Raw genomic sequence first — 18,018 nt, 5'->3', positions numbered from 1 at the left:
TTAAATCTGATTCCCTTTTGTTGAAAAGGGTATTATTTCATGTCTGGGCTCATTTTTTAAAAGTCTATCAAAAACTTAAATTCCACTCAGATTACTCTTGATAGATCCAGAGAGGAACCATTTATTTATGTTGGCAGTGGTGATTGAAGACCATATTGTCACAGAGACTCAGCTTTCCCTCAAGGTCAATTAGTTGAAATCTATAGGGAATTAAAATATCGTCCAAATAGAGAGCCATGGATGATACCCTATAGATGAGCAGCTTAAATCAGCATTACCAGTGGCATAGGACAAACTGAGAAACTTTGTGTTTTCTACTTAAGTCAGGTAAAAAGAAAAGAACATCAAACTTTATTGCATTGATTAAAAATCTGTATTTGGCACACTGACATGTACTTCGGATTCAAATAAAAATTTGTTAAGAATCTATCTTTCTGGTAAAACATTAATTAATCCTTCCAAGTGCTATAAAAGATTGAGTATGAATTTTTAATTTCTATATTTCAATCAAGTCATTAATTCCTCTGACATTTACATCTACTTCTATAATGATATCCTATTACTTATCCTCAGCACTAACTATAATGCATTCAAAGATGTCTTCAGTTTTGTTCTTTCCTATTCTTTTTATTTGTTCTAGGCTTTAGAATGGTATTATTTCAGATCTTTCTTTCTTTTTTAAAAAAAGACTTTATTTATTTATTTATTTGACAGGGAGAGAGTGAGAGAGTACAGGCAGGGAGACCTGCAGAGAGTGGGAGAAGCAGGATCCCCACTGAGCAGGGAGCCCAATGAGGGGCTTGATCTCAGGATCCCTGGATCATGACCTGAGCTGAAGACAGCCGCTTCACTGACTGAGCCACCCAGGTACCCCATTTTCAGATCTTTCTTCATTCTTTTATCAAATTGCCAATGATTTTTCTGGAGTCCCTAATATAAATTTAAATATTATCCTAACCAATCCTCATCAAGTTAAAAAAACTACCAGATGATCTACCAAATCTACTTCTAGGAATATATTCACAGGAAAGGAAAACACTAACTCAAAAAGACATCTGCATCTCCATGTTTATGGGAACATTATTTACCACAGCCAAGAAATGGAAGGAACCCAAGCCTCCATCAGTGGCGAAATCGATAAAGAAGTTGTGGCATTTGTACACAGAGGAATTCCTTTGGCCACAAAAAGAGGAAAACCTACCACTTGCAACAACATGGATAGGCTTGAAGGTACTATGCTAAGTGAAATAAGTCATACAGAAAAGAACAAATACTTATGATATTACTTATATGTGGAATCTAAAACACAAACAAACACAAATTCATAGAGAAAGAAATCAACTTTGTGGTTATAAGACTCAGAGGACAGAGGGAGGGAGTATTGGAGGAAGGTGGGTAAAAGGTACAACGTCCAGTATTAAACTAAATAAGTACTAGGGATGTAACGTACAACGCAATGGCCGTGGCCAACATGGCTGTATGGTATATTTGAAAGATGTAAGGAAAAGAGACCCTAAGAATTTTCATCATGAGGAGAAGATTTTTTTCCATTTTTTTTCTTCATTCTTTTTTTTATTGTATTTATATGAAAAAAAAGTTTATTAACTGAACCTACTGTGGTAATTACTTCACAGTATATGTAAATCAAACCATTATGCTCTACACCTTAAACTTATACAGTGACGAATGTCAGTTATTCCTCAATAAAACTGTTAATAAAGTTAGAAAACATTATCCTAATGGCTGGAACAGAATAGCTGACTCAGACTTCACCTTCTAAGGTGAACATCTCAATAAGTAATATAAATTATTCAGTTAGAAAACAGTCAATTAGTAAGTGCTATCTAAGTATTTTCTCAGTATATCTCCTCATATCTGTAAAGACAAATAGATTTAAAAGCTTAGCCCTTTGAAGGGCAGCTCTTTGGAGTCAATGCCCCTTCTGTTTTCATCACGGCATTTCCAGGGCCCAGAACAGTGCTTGGCACCTGGCAGATGCCCACTGATACTTCTTTTACCCAATAGAGGTAAAAGGGACTTTTAGATCGATAAGGAAAAGCAATATTCTTGCTGATGTCAAAGAGCTGAGAAAAGATTCCCAAGGTGGCAAGAGTTGAATTTGCATTATTACTAAGCCTCTCCACATTAGCACATTGGAAAACAAATTCCTGACAGATGTTTTATTTTGTCAGCCACATATTCTCAATTACGGCCAGGGCCACAAGCTTAGCTACCTTAGGCAAGAGGGCAGAAGGAGTAGAAAGAGAAGCTGGAAAAACTGCTGACAGCTATGTGAAGAGAGGGGCACAGGCTCTCAGTGAGACCACAGTGAAGAGGACACAGATGACACGGTATCATCTAAAAAAGGAGTGCTTGGAGCCTGAACTATTAGCTAGTAAGGCAAGTTAGCCCTAAAGTTCCTCAGTTAGGTGTTAGAAGGTAACCTCAAAAAACTAAATTTGGAAGAAGACTACATCTACCTTAGCAAATAGGATTTATGGGCAGGTGGGTTCTATAAAGGTTCTGATGAATCCAAACCATTAAGTTAAGCTCTATCAGAGTAAGAGCTCTAACTAAATAGGACACTACTAACTGATTCTAAGGGAGAAAATGTGGTGCTCGAGGAAAAACATGAGGTAAAAATAGAAGTATTTTTTTTTTTGAGGCATTAATGGCATAAGGTAAAAAAAAAAAAAAAAGAAAAAAATAAAAAGTAAAAGAATTCTGTTTAATGATGATGAAGAAAGTTACTTGGCAGAGCTGCTCTACCAGACCCCTTGTGAGTCTGGAGTCCTGAGAGGTCAGCTTTGAGGGCTGGTTGGAAATGGATATTTTATGTGTGATGTGATCACTTAAACCTTCAGCTCAACAGTCTCACTTTGACAACTGAATCTGATCAAGCAGGTCCTTTGAGGAAAATGTATTTTTATAAAACCATTTTAATTCTGTCAATGGAAACTTGGCAATTAGTTAATAGGAAGTAAAACAAGGTAACCTATGATTCCGAAATGCTAAATATGATTAGAGTAGAAAGAGTCCTGGCTTCCACTGTTTTAATCATGCTGAGCATTATCCGTGATCAATGAGAGTGTCAGGGATCTTGGCCCCATCCAGCCTTGTGGCTCATGGAGACTGATTTCTCTGTCATAGATGTGGGGTTTTAAAATCAAACGCATTTTTGTTCTTTGCCTCCATTCATATTCTTTGCATGAAGAAACTGATTATCTCTGGGGCATTCAATCTGTTGCTGGGGTCACCGGTAATGCTGACATTTTGTTATGCTACCTTCAGAAGCCATAAGGCAATTTTTGTGCTAGCATATAAATGGCATTTCCGAGCATCAGAGGAGTGCCTGAAAGCGTGCACAGCTAGCTACCCATTGATTAGTGCAGAAGTGCAGATACTATGAACTGTGACACTCTGTGTATGCCCCAGAGGTACAGAACGGGAAATTTCATCATCCTGGTCCTTACAGATTACCACCTGTGGTAGCTGAAATGAGCTTGTGTGAAGTGTGGGCCCAGACTCGATCTGTCAGAAGGAAAACTCAGCTTTGTATAGTGGTAATAATAAGACAAGATGCATGTGAAGGAATCGAGGTGGATACTTATTTTACTATCAAAGCTAACACAACATGAGAACACAGCAAATTCTTACGACATGCACATTATGAGTCAATGTGCATTTTGATAAGGTTAACTTTACCATATCAATAGCATGCAAATTATAGAGGACATATTGTAAGTAGAAAGCATAGGGCTTGGGCTTTTTTTTTTTTTTCCCTTTTGGCTTGGAAAAAAATAGCATGTTAAACCACGAAACGCTCAATATAGTGCATTTAAAAATATAGAGCACACCACCTGACAAGATGAAAACAATCACAGCAGAGCTCTGCATCACCACAGTAACTTACTGGATGACAAAAATCTCCTTGCGTCTAAAGAAAAATGAAGAATATCTGGAAGTAGAGATTCATTATGTATTTAGTACACAAACACACTGAATTATCTTTTGCTACTACAAGAACATGAGCATTAAATTAATTAAATCATCCTACTTCAGGACACTTCTCTGGAATTCACAGATTTGTCAGATACTTCTTATCTGGATTCATGTATTTTTGTTGTTGTTTGCAAAATAGTTTAAGAGAGAAGTAAAAATTCATAGCTCGAGCCTGTCAGAGTTGATGGCAATTGAAATACCAACAATTTTACACAGAATTTCATGTATCACATGTATCACATACATGTGATGTGATATATCACATGTATCACATATCATGCATTCTTACTGAAGGTACAGTAAGACTTGTACTACTAAAGATCTTTCGGTTTCTGCAAGTTTGAGCCTATACTAAAATGCCATCACTCCTTTGTCCCATATAACTAAAGAACAAAGAATTCAAAAAAAGCAGAATCATTTCTCAGCATAGGGAAAGCTGCTTGAAGAAGGATCCCATGGGGTCATGTCTTTAAGAAGGGTTATATTGATCTCATCTAATACGCTTCCAAGTTACACATACACAAGCACACAGAGGGGCAAGCGTATCTTGTTACCTCTGAATTCAACACACCCAGGCTAGCATCGTGGCTGTCCTATTTACCTGGTCAGTTACTTAAATTCTCTAAGTATCTTTCGTTTTTTCAACTGCAGAATGGGGAAAAAAGTATCTACCACCAAGGATTGAAAGGGTTACGTGGGATCATTACACATAGAATTAACACATAGTAATTGCTCAAAAACAGTAGCAATTATTATGTTAACAAGCCCTCTATGCGAAGGGAGATTGGGGTGATTTTTAATTTTTTAAAGTTTGCAAATAATAATAATAATTCCCAATGTATGCTGATTTAGAGTTTATAAGAGTTTTCTGAAAACGCAATTCAATATGCAAACTTCTAAAGTTTTTGAAGAAAGAAAGATACTCTCAAAAGAGCAATTCAATTGCTCCCTTTATTTTGTTGAGGATTTTAATTAATGCACTAGTACGTTCTTAAAATAGGTAAGAGAATTAATATGGAATAATGCACAAAATTTGGGTGGGGAAATTGAGGCTTGGAAGAAGTTGAGTGTCAAGTAATTAGATTAGTAACATGATTAATGTTATTCTACTGTGTTTTGTTTTGTTTTTTTCCCGATTTAGTCACCATGGCCAGTAAGGGGGATGGGGGAGCAGAGAGGAAGAGGGAGACCCAGAACCTACTATAACTTAATTAAGCCTGGTAAGGAAACAGTGAAAAATAAACATTTTTTTGCAAATAGAATATTTAACTTGTGAACTTTCTGTTAGGTTATTTAATTTTAAGTGTTATAACTCTCTTGGAAAGGTAGTTTGTGTTGCAGTTAAATTAGTTAAAGCAACCCATAGGGCCAGCTGGTCTCAGCAGCTTGAAGAGACAGGTCTGTTACACCTGAGTGCATGCTGATCTTGCCAATATTCCCTCTGAGAAACCTTTCTCACTTCCTTGGTCTAGGTGGCTGTTTTTGTTTGTTTATCAAATAACAGCCCCAAGGGTCATTTTCTAATCAGGTGAATTTGGAAGAGATGAGCTCAACCCTTCCTAAGAAATATATTGTGCATTGTCTAAACTTAAATATAAAATGTGCATAAGGAAATGATATAATTATCATTCCAAATAGAAATTGAAAACATTATTTTGGCCTATCCTGAATGTTCTCATGGAGTTCCAGAGTACTAAATTGTTTTTGTTTTTTGTTTTTTTTTCTAGAGTACTAAATCTTCCTTTGAGTTTTGTTCTTCAGGAAGAAAAAGTACAATGTAAGAGAATTCTTCTTCAGATCCTTTGTGAAACAGGTAATTTATAATTAATGAGAGGTGACACACAAAATTTACAGGATGAATCTTAACATGTAAATAAATATATAGGCACATGTCATAAAATGAATACTTTCTTAACTATAAAATTCCAAGTCCTTGACAGGATTTAGTACAAGCCTCATAATGACTTTTGTCAACTAGGTAACACCCTAAAATTAGTATTTTAGGTATTGATTAGATATTTTTCTTTTATCATTTCTCTTATGGACATGTCAAGATATAGGACAACTGAGGAAAACTGCTAGTCCATTAGCATGAAGAAAGTGGGCAGGTTAGAAGGAAAAGAACATATGTAAGCCTCAGGTAGAAAGAGCATATATGTTAGTGGGATATTTTTTAGTGCTGTATCTCAGTTTTATTTTATTTTATTTTAATTATGTTATGTTAGTAACCATAAAATACATCATTAGTATTCGATGCAGTGTTCCAAGATTCATTGGGGTAGATTTAAAAGAAATTACCCAAGTTCTTTCCTGCAAATAACAAAGACTTATGACATAAGTTATTCAAAATTTAGAAACTAAGTCAAAGTCCCTGATTCTTTTTTTTTTTTTTTTTAACTCCCTGATTCTTTACTCTCAGAATCTACTATCAGTCTCTGTGGTTTATTCTCATGACCTATATGACTTCTAATAGATTTAGATCTTCCAGCACCTCAAGACATGTGAAGGGCTTTAAGCTTCACTGAAAGACGGCTCCTCATGTGTGTGCACATGACTAATTATGGATCCATTAGTTACCATTTCTTCTAGGCTTATTTTCTACTGTATTACTGACCTTATTAACATGAAAAACCTTCCAAAAATAGTAAATCTGGAGACAGATCTCTGTAATGAAGCTAGTACTCAAACTACTTGATAGTTACTTTAATACATTTCTATAATAATCAGGCAAAGCATAGTCTTATGAGGCACCAGAATTACAAATAAGGATATTTCACAGTCATGAATGCTGGAATCATAACAAAAATGAGAAAGTAAAAAGCATAGATGCTAAAATTTCCAACTTTACAATTTTGGGGGTAATATGTACTAAAGATCTATGTGCAAAAATAAATAAATATTATTTGAAATATACTTGAAAGACACTTCTACATCATTTTACAAATAAATCCATATATACATAAATAAACTTGGAAGCAAGAAAATAAATAATTAGGAGTTGAGAAAATAAATAATTAGGAGAAATAGGCAGCCCCTGATTCATAAAAAACCAATAATAAACAATCCATGCAATCCTTATCCACTGTTTCCATTAGCTGCCATGACAGTCATTGTTAAAAAAAAAAAAAAAAAAAAAAGCTTCCAGTTTTCAGACAATGGCCATGTTCAGAAGTATAGGAAAGAGCAAACTGTGAAAACACACAGAGCTTAAGGAATCTAACCTCACCACAGCCTGCCTAGAATGATAACCTCCTCAATAACGAGCACTTTAATACAGACTAGCTTTTTTCACTTTATTAAGTCTTTTCTCTCTCCTAAAGATCTACTTAACTGAGGACTTTGGGGGGATCAATAAAGCTTCTTTTAAAAAATTGCCATAAAAGTGTTTGGACACTTAGAAGTTTCCATTTCAGTAAGAACAGATCCAAATAAATTGTTCAAACAACTAAAAATAATTGTACTGAGAGATCTGATGTGTTATCCCTTGTACTTTTGGGTGTTAGAAGACGCTGAGACTCCAGGTCTGTGGTGGTGGCCTGAACACTGAGAAAGGGAGCTGGGAGGGTGCTACAGAAGTTCAGTTGGCCCACAGGGGGACAGCAGAAAAGATTTCCTTTTAATCTGCAGGATGACCCTTTTAATTTATGATAACACCGGATAACTTTCATTTTGCAGTATTTGGAAGGCCCCTGCTTACTGGATGACACTTCCCTCTGTAACACATATTAGATATTTTTTTCAAAGTCACTCTCTTAGGTAAAGACCAGCTTTGCTAAATGACAACTATAAACAATTCCTTTTTAAGTTCAAGAACTTTCACGGCCTATTTCTGGAGTTAATAATTTTTTTAAAGCCTAGCAGAGTTGTTCGTGTACTTTGTAAAAACTGTCATGTGCTTATAATCATCACAAAATACTGGATCTTATAAGAATCTAAACTTGTTATAATGGCCTGATGACAGTTTTTATTAAGGATTTGATGAATTATCTTAATAGACAAATTTTTCAAATGTGCCAACATTTTGAATGATTTATAATAATCTCAAAAGGCCTTAAAATACTTTCTCTTTAAAATTAAGCACCTTTACTATTTCTAGTACATACTGATGACACACTTTTCCTTCCAAAGGTAATTTTTACTTTGTATTTCATTTTTAAATATTAAGCAATTTAAAAAATAAAGTGTTAATACACAAGTTACATTTTTAACATAATTTCATACTAAAATAAAGAGCTATCAGGCTTTTATAAAAGTGATAAAACAATATCAAGTCATCACAAATTTAATTAAACTTGTAATTAAAAATATGGACATTTCCAGAAAATCCAATATAAAAGAAATCGATCACATGAAGTGAATTATTAAACATAATTTTAAAAGTTTAATGTGTAAAAATATTTGTCTCAGGAAAAAAAAAAAACTTGCTTGAACATTATAGTCCGAGGTTCATATTGAACCCAAAGCATGAGGAAGATTAAGTGATTCTCCGAACACCAGTGAGAAGTGTGCAGAAGATGGAGGTCACCCTTTGAAAGAAGATCTCTATGCCCTGTGTAAATAGGAGCCCCACAAACACTTCCAACAAGCATAGGTCAGAATAGGGTCATGGCTCCAGGCCCTCTGAACCACTGTTCGCCAAGAGGAGTGTGCTCACCGCGTTAATCTCTCGTCCTTCAGTTCCAGGTCTGCCACAGTGATGAGCTGATCCAGCTTGAATTTGGTGTCAATAATTTCTGCATCTTGAGGAGAGTATGTGCCACCTTCTTTCTGCTTCTGTCGAATTCTAAAATAAGTGTGGTAAAGTCCGAAAAGGAAATACCATAGAAAGCATATGAAATTAAGTTTCATTTTCTTTTTAAGGAAAGATAGCCATCCAGTATTTTCTTTGTTGGGGTCATGTCTCTGAATATGGTGCAGATTTTTAGCTACTCAACTTCTTTCCCCTGTTTTAATTTCATAAAACCCAATTCTACTATATTCCTTTAACAGGGTGCTTTGTTGTAGTTTCAAATTTTAATGAGAATCTGTTGATCGGGGCCTGGACCACTGGCAAATTTTAAACCACAGTGCAAATGAAACTGATGCTGTGAGCTTGTTTTTCCTCCCTCTAGCTGTCTCTAGCTTTGTCATAAAGAGAAAATAAACCGAAGTGGAACCTGCTCATTGCTATCAGCACCAGTGTTAAAAGACAATGGCACATCTACAGTCATGAAAATGTATAGAAATATGTTTTGAATTGTCCCATTGGCTTTTTATAAAGATATTGTGCAGCTTATAATGTTATCTTTATTTACATTCAGAAAAGTCAGGTTCAAAAATAAAAGTCACCTGAATTTGAGAATCAAATCCAAGTCCTTTCATTTTAAGCCCTTTACATGTTTATTTTTCTATGACATAGAATGGTCATTACAAAGTGATATTAGCTAATCTTTTACATTTCAAACACTTATTATGTAATATCAGTTGTATATTCAGGATGGAATAGAAAGTATAAAATATGGTGCCTATTCTCAAGAACATTATAGTTTAGTTGAGAAGTAAGATCTAAATGTAGCAAAAGCAATAAAAAGAAAAAAAAATCCCAATCCCAATTCATAAGACAACTATTAGTATTGACAGGAAGTAAAAAAGTGAGATCTAATTTGAGTGTTCCAGAATAAGAAGGAGGAAGAAGCACAATTCTGGCTGACTGATAAAAGCAGAGTTGTATAAAAACCTTAGGAATGTTCAGGTGAGAACAGACCCATTTGGCTGAAGAGAAGTGTATCAGGAGGTAGTAGGGAATAAGAGGGAAGTATTTCTTGCCCACATAAGGAGTTCATCCTATAAGGAGACGAAAAGTCAGAAAAGTTTTTAGAGCAAGGAAACAATATGAATATGGCCAAAGCATACCCCTCAGGACAAGGAAGATATCTTACACAATCCATCTCTAAAAGTGTCTAGAATAATGACATTCCCTCACCATCTCCTGGCTGAATCTGAAAACAGTATGTAGCAAAAGAAAAATATTTGTTTCAAGAGCTCCTCAAATTATCCATCAAAATGATGATTTAAGAGATTAATGGTGAAAGAGAGGATGCATGGCATACGGAATATGGGACCACCTTCTCCAGATAGAATAAAAACAGCCTATCGAGCTACTTAGGAAATTAGTGTCATGGTTATTTTTGCAAATATAAGGTCCCTTTAGCTCAAAAACTATTTTATGAAGCCAGATTTTAGGACCGCAACTAAGATTTCCCCTGAGGCCCTGTAAACAGCAAGAATTAGGAGACTGATACTGGGAATTTAAAGGGACCCTTCGGGACACCTGGGTGGCTCGGTGGGTTGGGCCACTGCCTTCAGCTCAGGTCATGATCTCAGGGTCCTGGGATCGAGCCCCACATTGGGCTCTCTGCTCAGCAGGGAGCCTGCTCCCCCCCCTACCTCTCTGCCTACTTGTGATCTCTCTCTTTGTCAAATAAATAGATAAAATCTTAAAAAAAAAAAAAAAAAAAGAAGTTTAAAGGGACCCTTGGAAAATGCAGTAGAGACTTGTTGGTAAAATAAACAGGAAAAAGGGGTCCACCATGTAAGGAAGTTGGACGTCTTCCAAGTGTTGTCCTGATTGTAAAAATGATCTCTTCTGTATAAACTTTAAGATTTAGACCTAATTAAAATATTTTTCATTAAACCTATCAGAGTTATAAGTTATTTTAAAAATGCAGAAATCCCAGCATCTTCAGCTTTTGTGGTTTCACTTTATTGTCTCTTAATTTTAAACCCAGCCTTCTTCGCCTTGCTTTGTGATACTGGAGCTAGACTCTATAATACTTCCCTTTGCCAGTTGTATTCACTGGTGAATGATTCTGGTAGCTCAGCACCCCCCACACTATTCAGCAAGATGGGCTGTTTCTACAGACCAATTCAAGTCTGCCTATCTTCCATTCATGACAGTTAGCTTCCCACAACAGCTCAGAGGCTCTTCCCTCTGACATTTTCTTTGCTTGCGGGTTGCTGCTAGGTGACAGGCTGTATGTGCCTGTCGTAGACATTCTATGTCAAACTTTGGAGTGAGACTTCTAATTCTTAGTTCCTTTATTGTCCATTCTTACTCAGCCTTCAGAGAGCAGCCGTTTTGTAGGATTTGTTACTTCTGGACCCTTGAGAGTTCTTTTTTTTTTTTTTTTTTAATTTTTAAGATTTTATTTATTTATTTGACAGACAGAGATCACAAGTAGGCAGAGAGGCAGGCAGAGAGAGAGGAAGGGAAGCAGGCTCCCTGCCGAGCAGAGAGCCAGATGTGTGGCTCGATCCCAGGACACTGGGATCATGACCCAAGCCGAAGGCAGAGGCTTTAACCCACTGAGCCACCCAGGCGCCCCATGAGAGTTCTTTTATCACCTATAGTAGTTAACTATTTCAACTAGTTAGCAATTTTTTAAATTAAATATTCCCCATTCAAATGAGTATTGTGGCTTTTGTCTCCTGATTGGAAATGACTGAATAATGTCCATAACGCAGCTTAGGGAAGTGAGTACAAATAAATCTTACCTTGCAAATGCAAAAATAGCTGTCCCAAGAAGAATGATTGAAAGGATACACAAAGTGACGGAAAGTATAATTTCTACAGTTCTTTCAGAAAGTCCTTCACCTGAAGAGGAAGTAGAACATTATTAGTGATTATTATTCTGAAATACTACTGGGGTCTCAAAACACAGAAAAATATTTTCTTGGAATGTTTCTCAAGAATGCTAATAAGGTAAACATATATGTTTGTTCTCCTTCTTCTCCTAGGTTTTCTAAATCTGGGTCTCAGACCTTGGACCTCTTCTTTTTTTCTATCTAAACTCACGACCTTAGTGAGCCCCTGCAGTCTTGTGGTTTTAATTTTCAACATAGGATGATGACAACGTAATTGCTATCTATCGAACTTGCCTACTATATATCTTTACTTAGAAATGTAATTAAAATTTCAAAATCAGTATCTAGATTGAACTCCTGTAACTCCTTCATTTCAACTGCATCTTTCTACCTCTTAGTGGATGGTAACTTCACTGATCTAGTTACTCAGTCCAAAAACTCTGAAGTCATATTTGACTCTTTTTCTCTCGTAGAACACATTGACAATATCCTAGGAAATTCTGGTGCCTCCATCTTCAAAATACATACACTTTTCATTAAAAGAAACTAAGGAAACTTGGAGAGATAGAAATCAAAGTGTGATAAGCAAACAAAAGGAATTTGGGACATCTAGTGGGGCCAGACAGCCAAGAAGCTATCAAAAAGACTAATGATACAGAAAGAACTAAAGATCATCTTACAGAAGTTTCCACTGGTTAAAGAGAGAACAATTCAAATTTTATGATGAATAAAAACTGGAATTGGTGGAAACAGATTCAATATATAAAAATCTACAAGTTCTAATATTATTCATTGAAAGAGAAATAAAAAAAATACACCAACTTTTAATCTGTAAATCGTGCTTATAGCCAGACTACCATTTCCTTATTTTAAAAGTAAGCAATTAAAGGGAAAAAAGTAGGCATTTTTTCCTAACTTTCTCATATGAACTATATTTCATGAATTAAAAAAAAAATAGTCCTACATAAGGCAATAAAGATCTTCTGAGAGGAGAGTTCCATTTAGTAAGTGCAGAAGGAATAATACAATTAGAAATTAGTTTTTCACTCCTAATAAAGTAAGTGATTTAGGTAACAATCATAAATCCATCCTTAATGATTAGGAGGTAGGTTGAAAGGAATTGGATATTAACAGGACACTAAACTTTCATCCTACAGATTATTTGTTGGTTATAACAAGGGGGAAAAACCCAACTTGCCAATGTAGGATCATGCTGTCACTATAACTAAACCCACTGATCAATTTTAACATCATTGAAATGTGACAACCAGATATTATATGCCTCTTGATGAGAGGTAATTTAATCTAGGCAGCCAACACCTGCAAAATAGCCTTGCCAAAAATGTTAATTGTGAATATTCAAACCTTTAGATCTTATTTCTAATTTTAAGAAAGTAGAGGAAGGAATGAAAATTAAATCATCCCTAGAGAAAACAAACAATCAGAATATGGGACCACCCATAGAACAACTCATGTGGTTGCCTAAATGAATCTATGGCATAGGGGAAAAAAGAGGAAGAAGAAAAGAGATTGAGAGACACAACAACAAAAAATAATAAATGGACCTCTTACTGGGGTCCTGATTCAGACATATTATGAAGAAAAAAACAGAAGATGATTTGAAAATATGTAGAATATTATATATTAAGGATTTTATTTATCATTAATTTTATTTAACTGTGACAATAGAAATGTTCTTATTAAAGAAACATACTAAATAGTGGAACATAATGCATTGTGTGATTTCCTTCTTTCCTCCCTCTCTCTCTCTCTCTTTTCTTTTCTTTTGTTTCTCCCTTTCTCCCTTCCTTCCTTCCTTCCTTTAGATTTATATTTATTTATCTGACAGATAGAGACACAACGAGAGAGGGAACACAAGCAGCGGGAGTGGGAGAGAGAGAAGCAGGCTCCCCGCTAAGCAGGGAGCCCAATGCGGGGGATTGATCCCAGGATCCTGGGATCATGACCGGAGCCCAAGGCAGAGGCTTAATGACTGAAGCACCTGGGCACCCCTGTGTGATTTACTTTAAAATACTTCAGAAATAAAGGAACAAATGTGTAAATAAAACAAGTGTAATAAAATGTTAAAAACTATTACATTTAATTAGTAAGGATTTAGGGTTTCATTATACTATTCAAAACTTTGTGTAAGCTGCATTCATTTCTCATCCCCTCTGCTGCCAGGATCCTGAGCCAGGCCACCACCCTGCTTTGCACAAATTATTGTATAGATACCTAACAAGTCTTGGATTCACCCTTGTGCTCTTCCCATTTATTTTCAATACAGCAGGAAGAGCAATCCTTTTTATAACATTACCTTTCTAATTAAAATCCTCCTCATCTCTCACAGGGAGAAGCCAAAGTCCTTCCAATGGCCTCTGAGATCTGGTCCCTCATTAACTCTTTGACTCCCTGTTATCTCTCTGACTTCTCTTTTAATCTCTACCTTTCTCGCTCTGCTGGAGCCAGACTGGCCCCCTTGTTGTTCTTGGAACATATCAGGTCATGGGGCATTTGCACCAGCTTCTTCCAGTGCTTGGAAAAGTATTCCCCCTTGTATACTGTCTGAGTAGCCATTTCATAACCTTTGAGGGTTTGCTCAAAGATCACCTCAATGAAGCCTGAATGGATCAAATATATGTGTTCTTCCAAAATTCATATGTTGAAACCCTAACCCCTCAGTCTGACTGTATTTGGAGTTAGGAAGTCACTAACATTAAATGAAGTCATAAGGGTTGCGCCCTAATCCAATAGACTTAGTGTTCTTATAACAAGAGACACCAGAAAGGTATCTCTCTCCCTCTATGTGCAGAGACTGAGGAAAGACCCCATGAGAACGCAGTAAGAAGGAGATCTTCTGTCAGCCAGTAAGAGAGCCCTGACCACACAACAAAATGACTGGAACTTGGTTCTTGGACTCCTAGCATCCTGAACTGTGAGCAAGATTTCTGTTGTTTAAGCTATACAGCCTATGGCATTTTGTTATGCTTAGTCTAGCCTAAGCAGACTAAGACATCATTCTATTTAAAACTGAAAGCTCCAACTTTCTCACTTCTGCCTTCTGCCTTCTACCTCAACTGTACTCCATTCTACTTTTTCTTTTCTCTACTGCTCTTATCACACTTTAATATATCTTACAATACATTTATTATTTATAGTCCTCATTGTTCATTGCCCAGAGTGTAAAGCTCCCTGAGGACAGGAGTCTTTGTTTTATTCAAAACTATATTCCCAGTTCTGAGAATAATACCAGATACATAATAAATGCTCAATAAATCGAACATTCATTAGTAAATTTGCTAAATTTACTAATTAATATAAATATTAGTTTTGAAATAGACACTAAAAATTTTCAGGTTAAAGATCAAACATTGAAACAAATAAGAAATGCAAGATATTTATCATTTACTTAGAAACAACTATTACAATTATAACCATTTTTAAGTTACACGAGTTATCATTTAAAATTGTCCTGTAAAAAGTATTAAAGTTAAGTGACAAAATAAAATGGGTTAACTAACTATGTAACAGGCAAGAATTGGTGTTTTAATTTTTTCCCCCTGGCTTGGTGCTTATGAAATGTTAACAATAGGAAAGGGTTCCTGTGGCTATTTTGCCTGGTGGATTCAAATGAATACTGACTCTTAAAAACTGTTTCCAGAGTTTCATGGACATCTAGAATCTCCAGCTAAGTTAGGAGACTGGAAAGCAGCACCTAGCTCATACAGTATTTTAGATACCCTCTTTTTTATATGTTAACATGTGAATGGCTTGTTTTAAGAATTTTCATATGCTGACTCTAATTGGATGTTTATGGGAAAGGAAATACATGAAGATGAATAAAGAATCCTCTTTATTAGGTAATACTTAATCATTGGACCTTCGAACCCAGTGGGGAAAAAAATGATTTCATAGACCACAAAAAAATGTTTCAGATTAGATTACAGTTTCAAAGCACTAGCCAAGTGAAGTGAGGAAATGACATACAATGTATTAATAAACAGTATGTAATCCTTTTGGGCACATGTATTACAAATGTACTAGTAGGAAAGGACAAAGTGTACCATGACTGTTGAGCACAAATTCTGATTCACTGCTATGCATATACCCACAGAGCATTACTGTCTGAAATGAAGTCACTTCTCCAAATCCTTCCATATGACATGGAATTCTTTCACTTGAAAATATCAACATGATTCTCTCTGTAATAAGCAGAAGTCATTTCCTGACCAAACTTAAAGTCCTAAAAAAGGTCACATTAAATTGTGTTTTATTTGCCTGATAAAATGTGCTGCTGTAATTAAGCAAACATAATTATAAAGCACTAATTTTTCATAAGTGTTTTTTGATTGAAATTATTATTATTTCACTTCAGGTGATAGATCTGCTATAAGCCAGTTTTCTAACTCTAAGCGGAAGCTGAATTAAATGAATTATAAAGCTCATTGGACACATCTGGCTCTTGATATAGATGAATGTCATGTGAAAAATCTTCTAGTATCATTATTAATCTTAAAAGAAAACAAATTGTTATAACAGAACTCAAGTTTAAGGATCTCTTCTCTTTTGGACAGTACTGTTCATCCCAGATGTTCATGTACTGCACAAAGAATTTATTAAAAGTCACTCAATTTCATAATTGAAGAAATGTAAGTTAAAACACCCTAGGGGCACCTGAGTGGCTCAGTCAGTTAAGCATCTACCTTTGGCTCTAGTTATTATACTGTGGTCCTGGGATCGAGCCCTGCATTGGCCTCCTTGCTCAGCAGGGAGCCTGCTTCTACCACCTCTGCCCTCTTCCTCTGCCCTTCCCCCATTCATGTTCTCTCTCTCTCTCTCTCTCAGATAAATAAAGAGAATATTTAAAAATAAATAAAATAAAATACCCTGGACATATTTTCATGCATCAGTTTGGCAAAATATTAAAAGTAGACAATAAGTAGTGGTTTCCAGGGTGTAAAGAAACACTCCTTGTTTAAAAAAAAAAAAAAAAAGGAATTTTTGTATCTTTTTGTGCAAAAGTAAAGCATACTCATGTGTGAATCCTAATCTCAAAAAGCTAGGAGAAAAAGATGATTTAAAAAAAACAGCTGAATGTAATTAAGAATGTTGCGAGGAGAAAATGGTACACAAGGACAGTAAGTCTGTGGGAGCAGAAACATCCCTAGGAGCAGGGCAACTGCAATGGACTCAGACACATAGCAATTTCCAAGCAATGCGTCTAGTGGTTACAAGCACAGAGCTGACCTGAGTCAGGCTGCCTGGCTCTAAAAGCTGGGGCTACCCTGTCCCAGCTCTGTAGCCTCAGGCAAGTTGCTTTAAAGACCCACCTTCAGATTTCTTAGCAATAAATTGAGGATACCTATAAATAGGGGATTTTGTTAATAGGGTTGTGAAGAGGATGTGTAGTTATATAAAAAAATATTCATAAAAGCCTTGGCAAATCAATGATTATCTTAATTAATAAACATTTCATATTTATTCATCATTCATTCATCTGATTTGCCCTTCCAGTTAGCTGATGAGGTGGGTACTATTATTTTCATTTTGGAAATAAGATTTCAGAAATTAATTTGTTAAAGTAATGAACCCAAGGCTACATAAATTCAATATATGCCCATACTGCTTGAAATATCCCTGTCTGACTCCAAAGTTTATGAGGTTCAGCACCACATTACCACTGCCTCGTTAACATCATAAAACTTTCCTCATTTGTCTGGTGTCTTGGAAGCAAGTGATCCTTTTGCTGCAAAAAAAATACATAGCGACTCCCTACTTCTGCTTCTAAGTGAGCATTTTGGAACTTCTCATTGTTAGCATAGTAATTAAATGAGAAGTGTTATGACAAAAGAAAACAATCACAGAGTGCCTTTGCCATGGGGTTTAAGGTTTCATCTTGCTCCACTTTAATGAAGCCCGGAAAGGTGCAGAAAGCAGTGTCTGGTTTTCAAATCACAGGAATCCTCTATAATTAAACCTTGTAATCAAAACATTGCCGATGAGCAGTTTCCATAAACTGATGTGCCTAACGAGGATTTTTAAGAAGAGTTTAAGACAATCCTTATGAGTTTTGCTAGTAAAAATGCTAATGCTCATTCTGAGTGAAAACAAAATCAAATAAATTGTAGGTATTTTTTAGGATTAAAATAATGGCATATGTCATTTCCCCTGTTTATTCCTACAGGCCATAAAGATTACCCTAAACGCAAACTCCTCTTCCACATACTCATACTTATTCAGCAAAGCCCTGCCTGGTCCCCTTTTACTTGTGTTTTTGTTAGCCCTTTTCAATAAACTTAAATCTTTTAGTTGATCAGTCTACAGTGATTCTTTTACCCCTAATTTTAACTTCCAAATAATAGTATTCATAAGACGCCCAACCACTGTCAAAAT

The 18,018-nt window shown here is 35.7% G+C and overlaps 1 protein-coding gene across 2 annotated transcripts in view; it reads right to left on the bottom strand.

The window, feature by feature from the left end:
- The window catches only part of PTPRQ (protein tyrosine phosphatase receptor type Q), a 194,101-nt gene that overhangs the window by 31,812 nt on the left and 144,271 nt on the right, over positions 1-18,018 (bottom strand). For both annotated transcript variants that reach the window (XM_045082935.1, XM_045082936.1), the window contains exons 34-35: positions 11,536-11,635; positions 8,657-8,785 (exon numbers count right to left, since the gene is read on the bottom strand). In XM_045082935.1, coding sequence (XP_044938870.1) covers positions 8,657-8,785; positions 11,536-11,635 — 229 coding nt within the window. The remainder of the gene's footprint in view (positions 1-8,656; positions 8,786-11,535; positions 11,636-18,018) is intronic.

This window comes from Mustela putorius, unplaced genomic scaffold (genome assembly GCF_011764305.1).
Source record: "Mustela putorius furo isolate JIRA1106 unplaced genomic scaffold, ASM1176430v1.1 tig00000640_pilon_pilon_pilon, whole genome shotgun sequence".
Lineage (NCBI taxonomy): Eukaryota > Metazoa > Chordata > Mammalia > Carnivora > Mustelidae > Mustela > Mustela putorius.
This window is presented reverse-complemented; position numbering and strand designations above follow the sequence as displayed.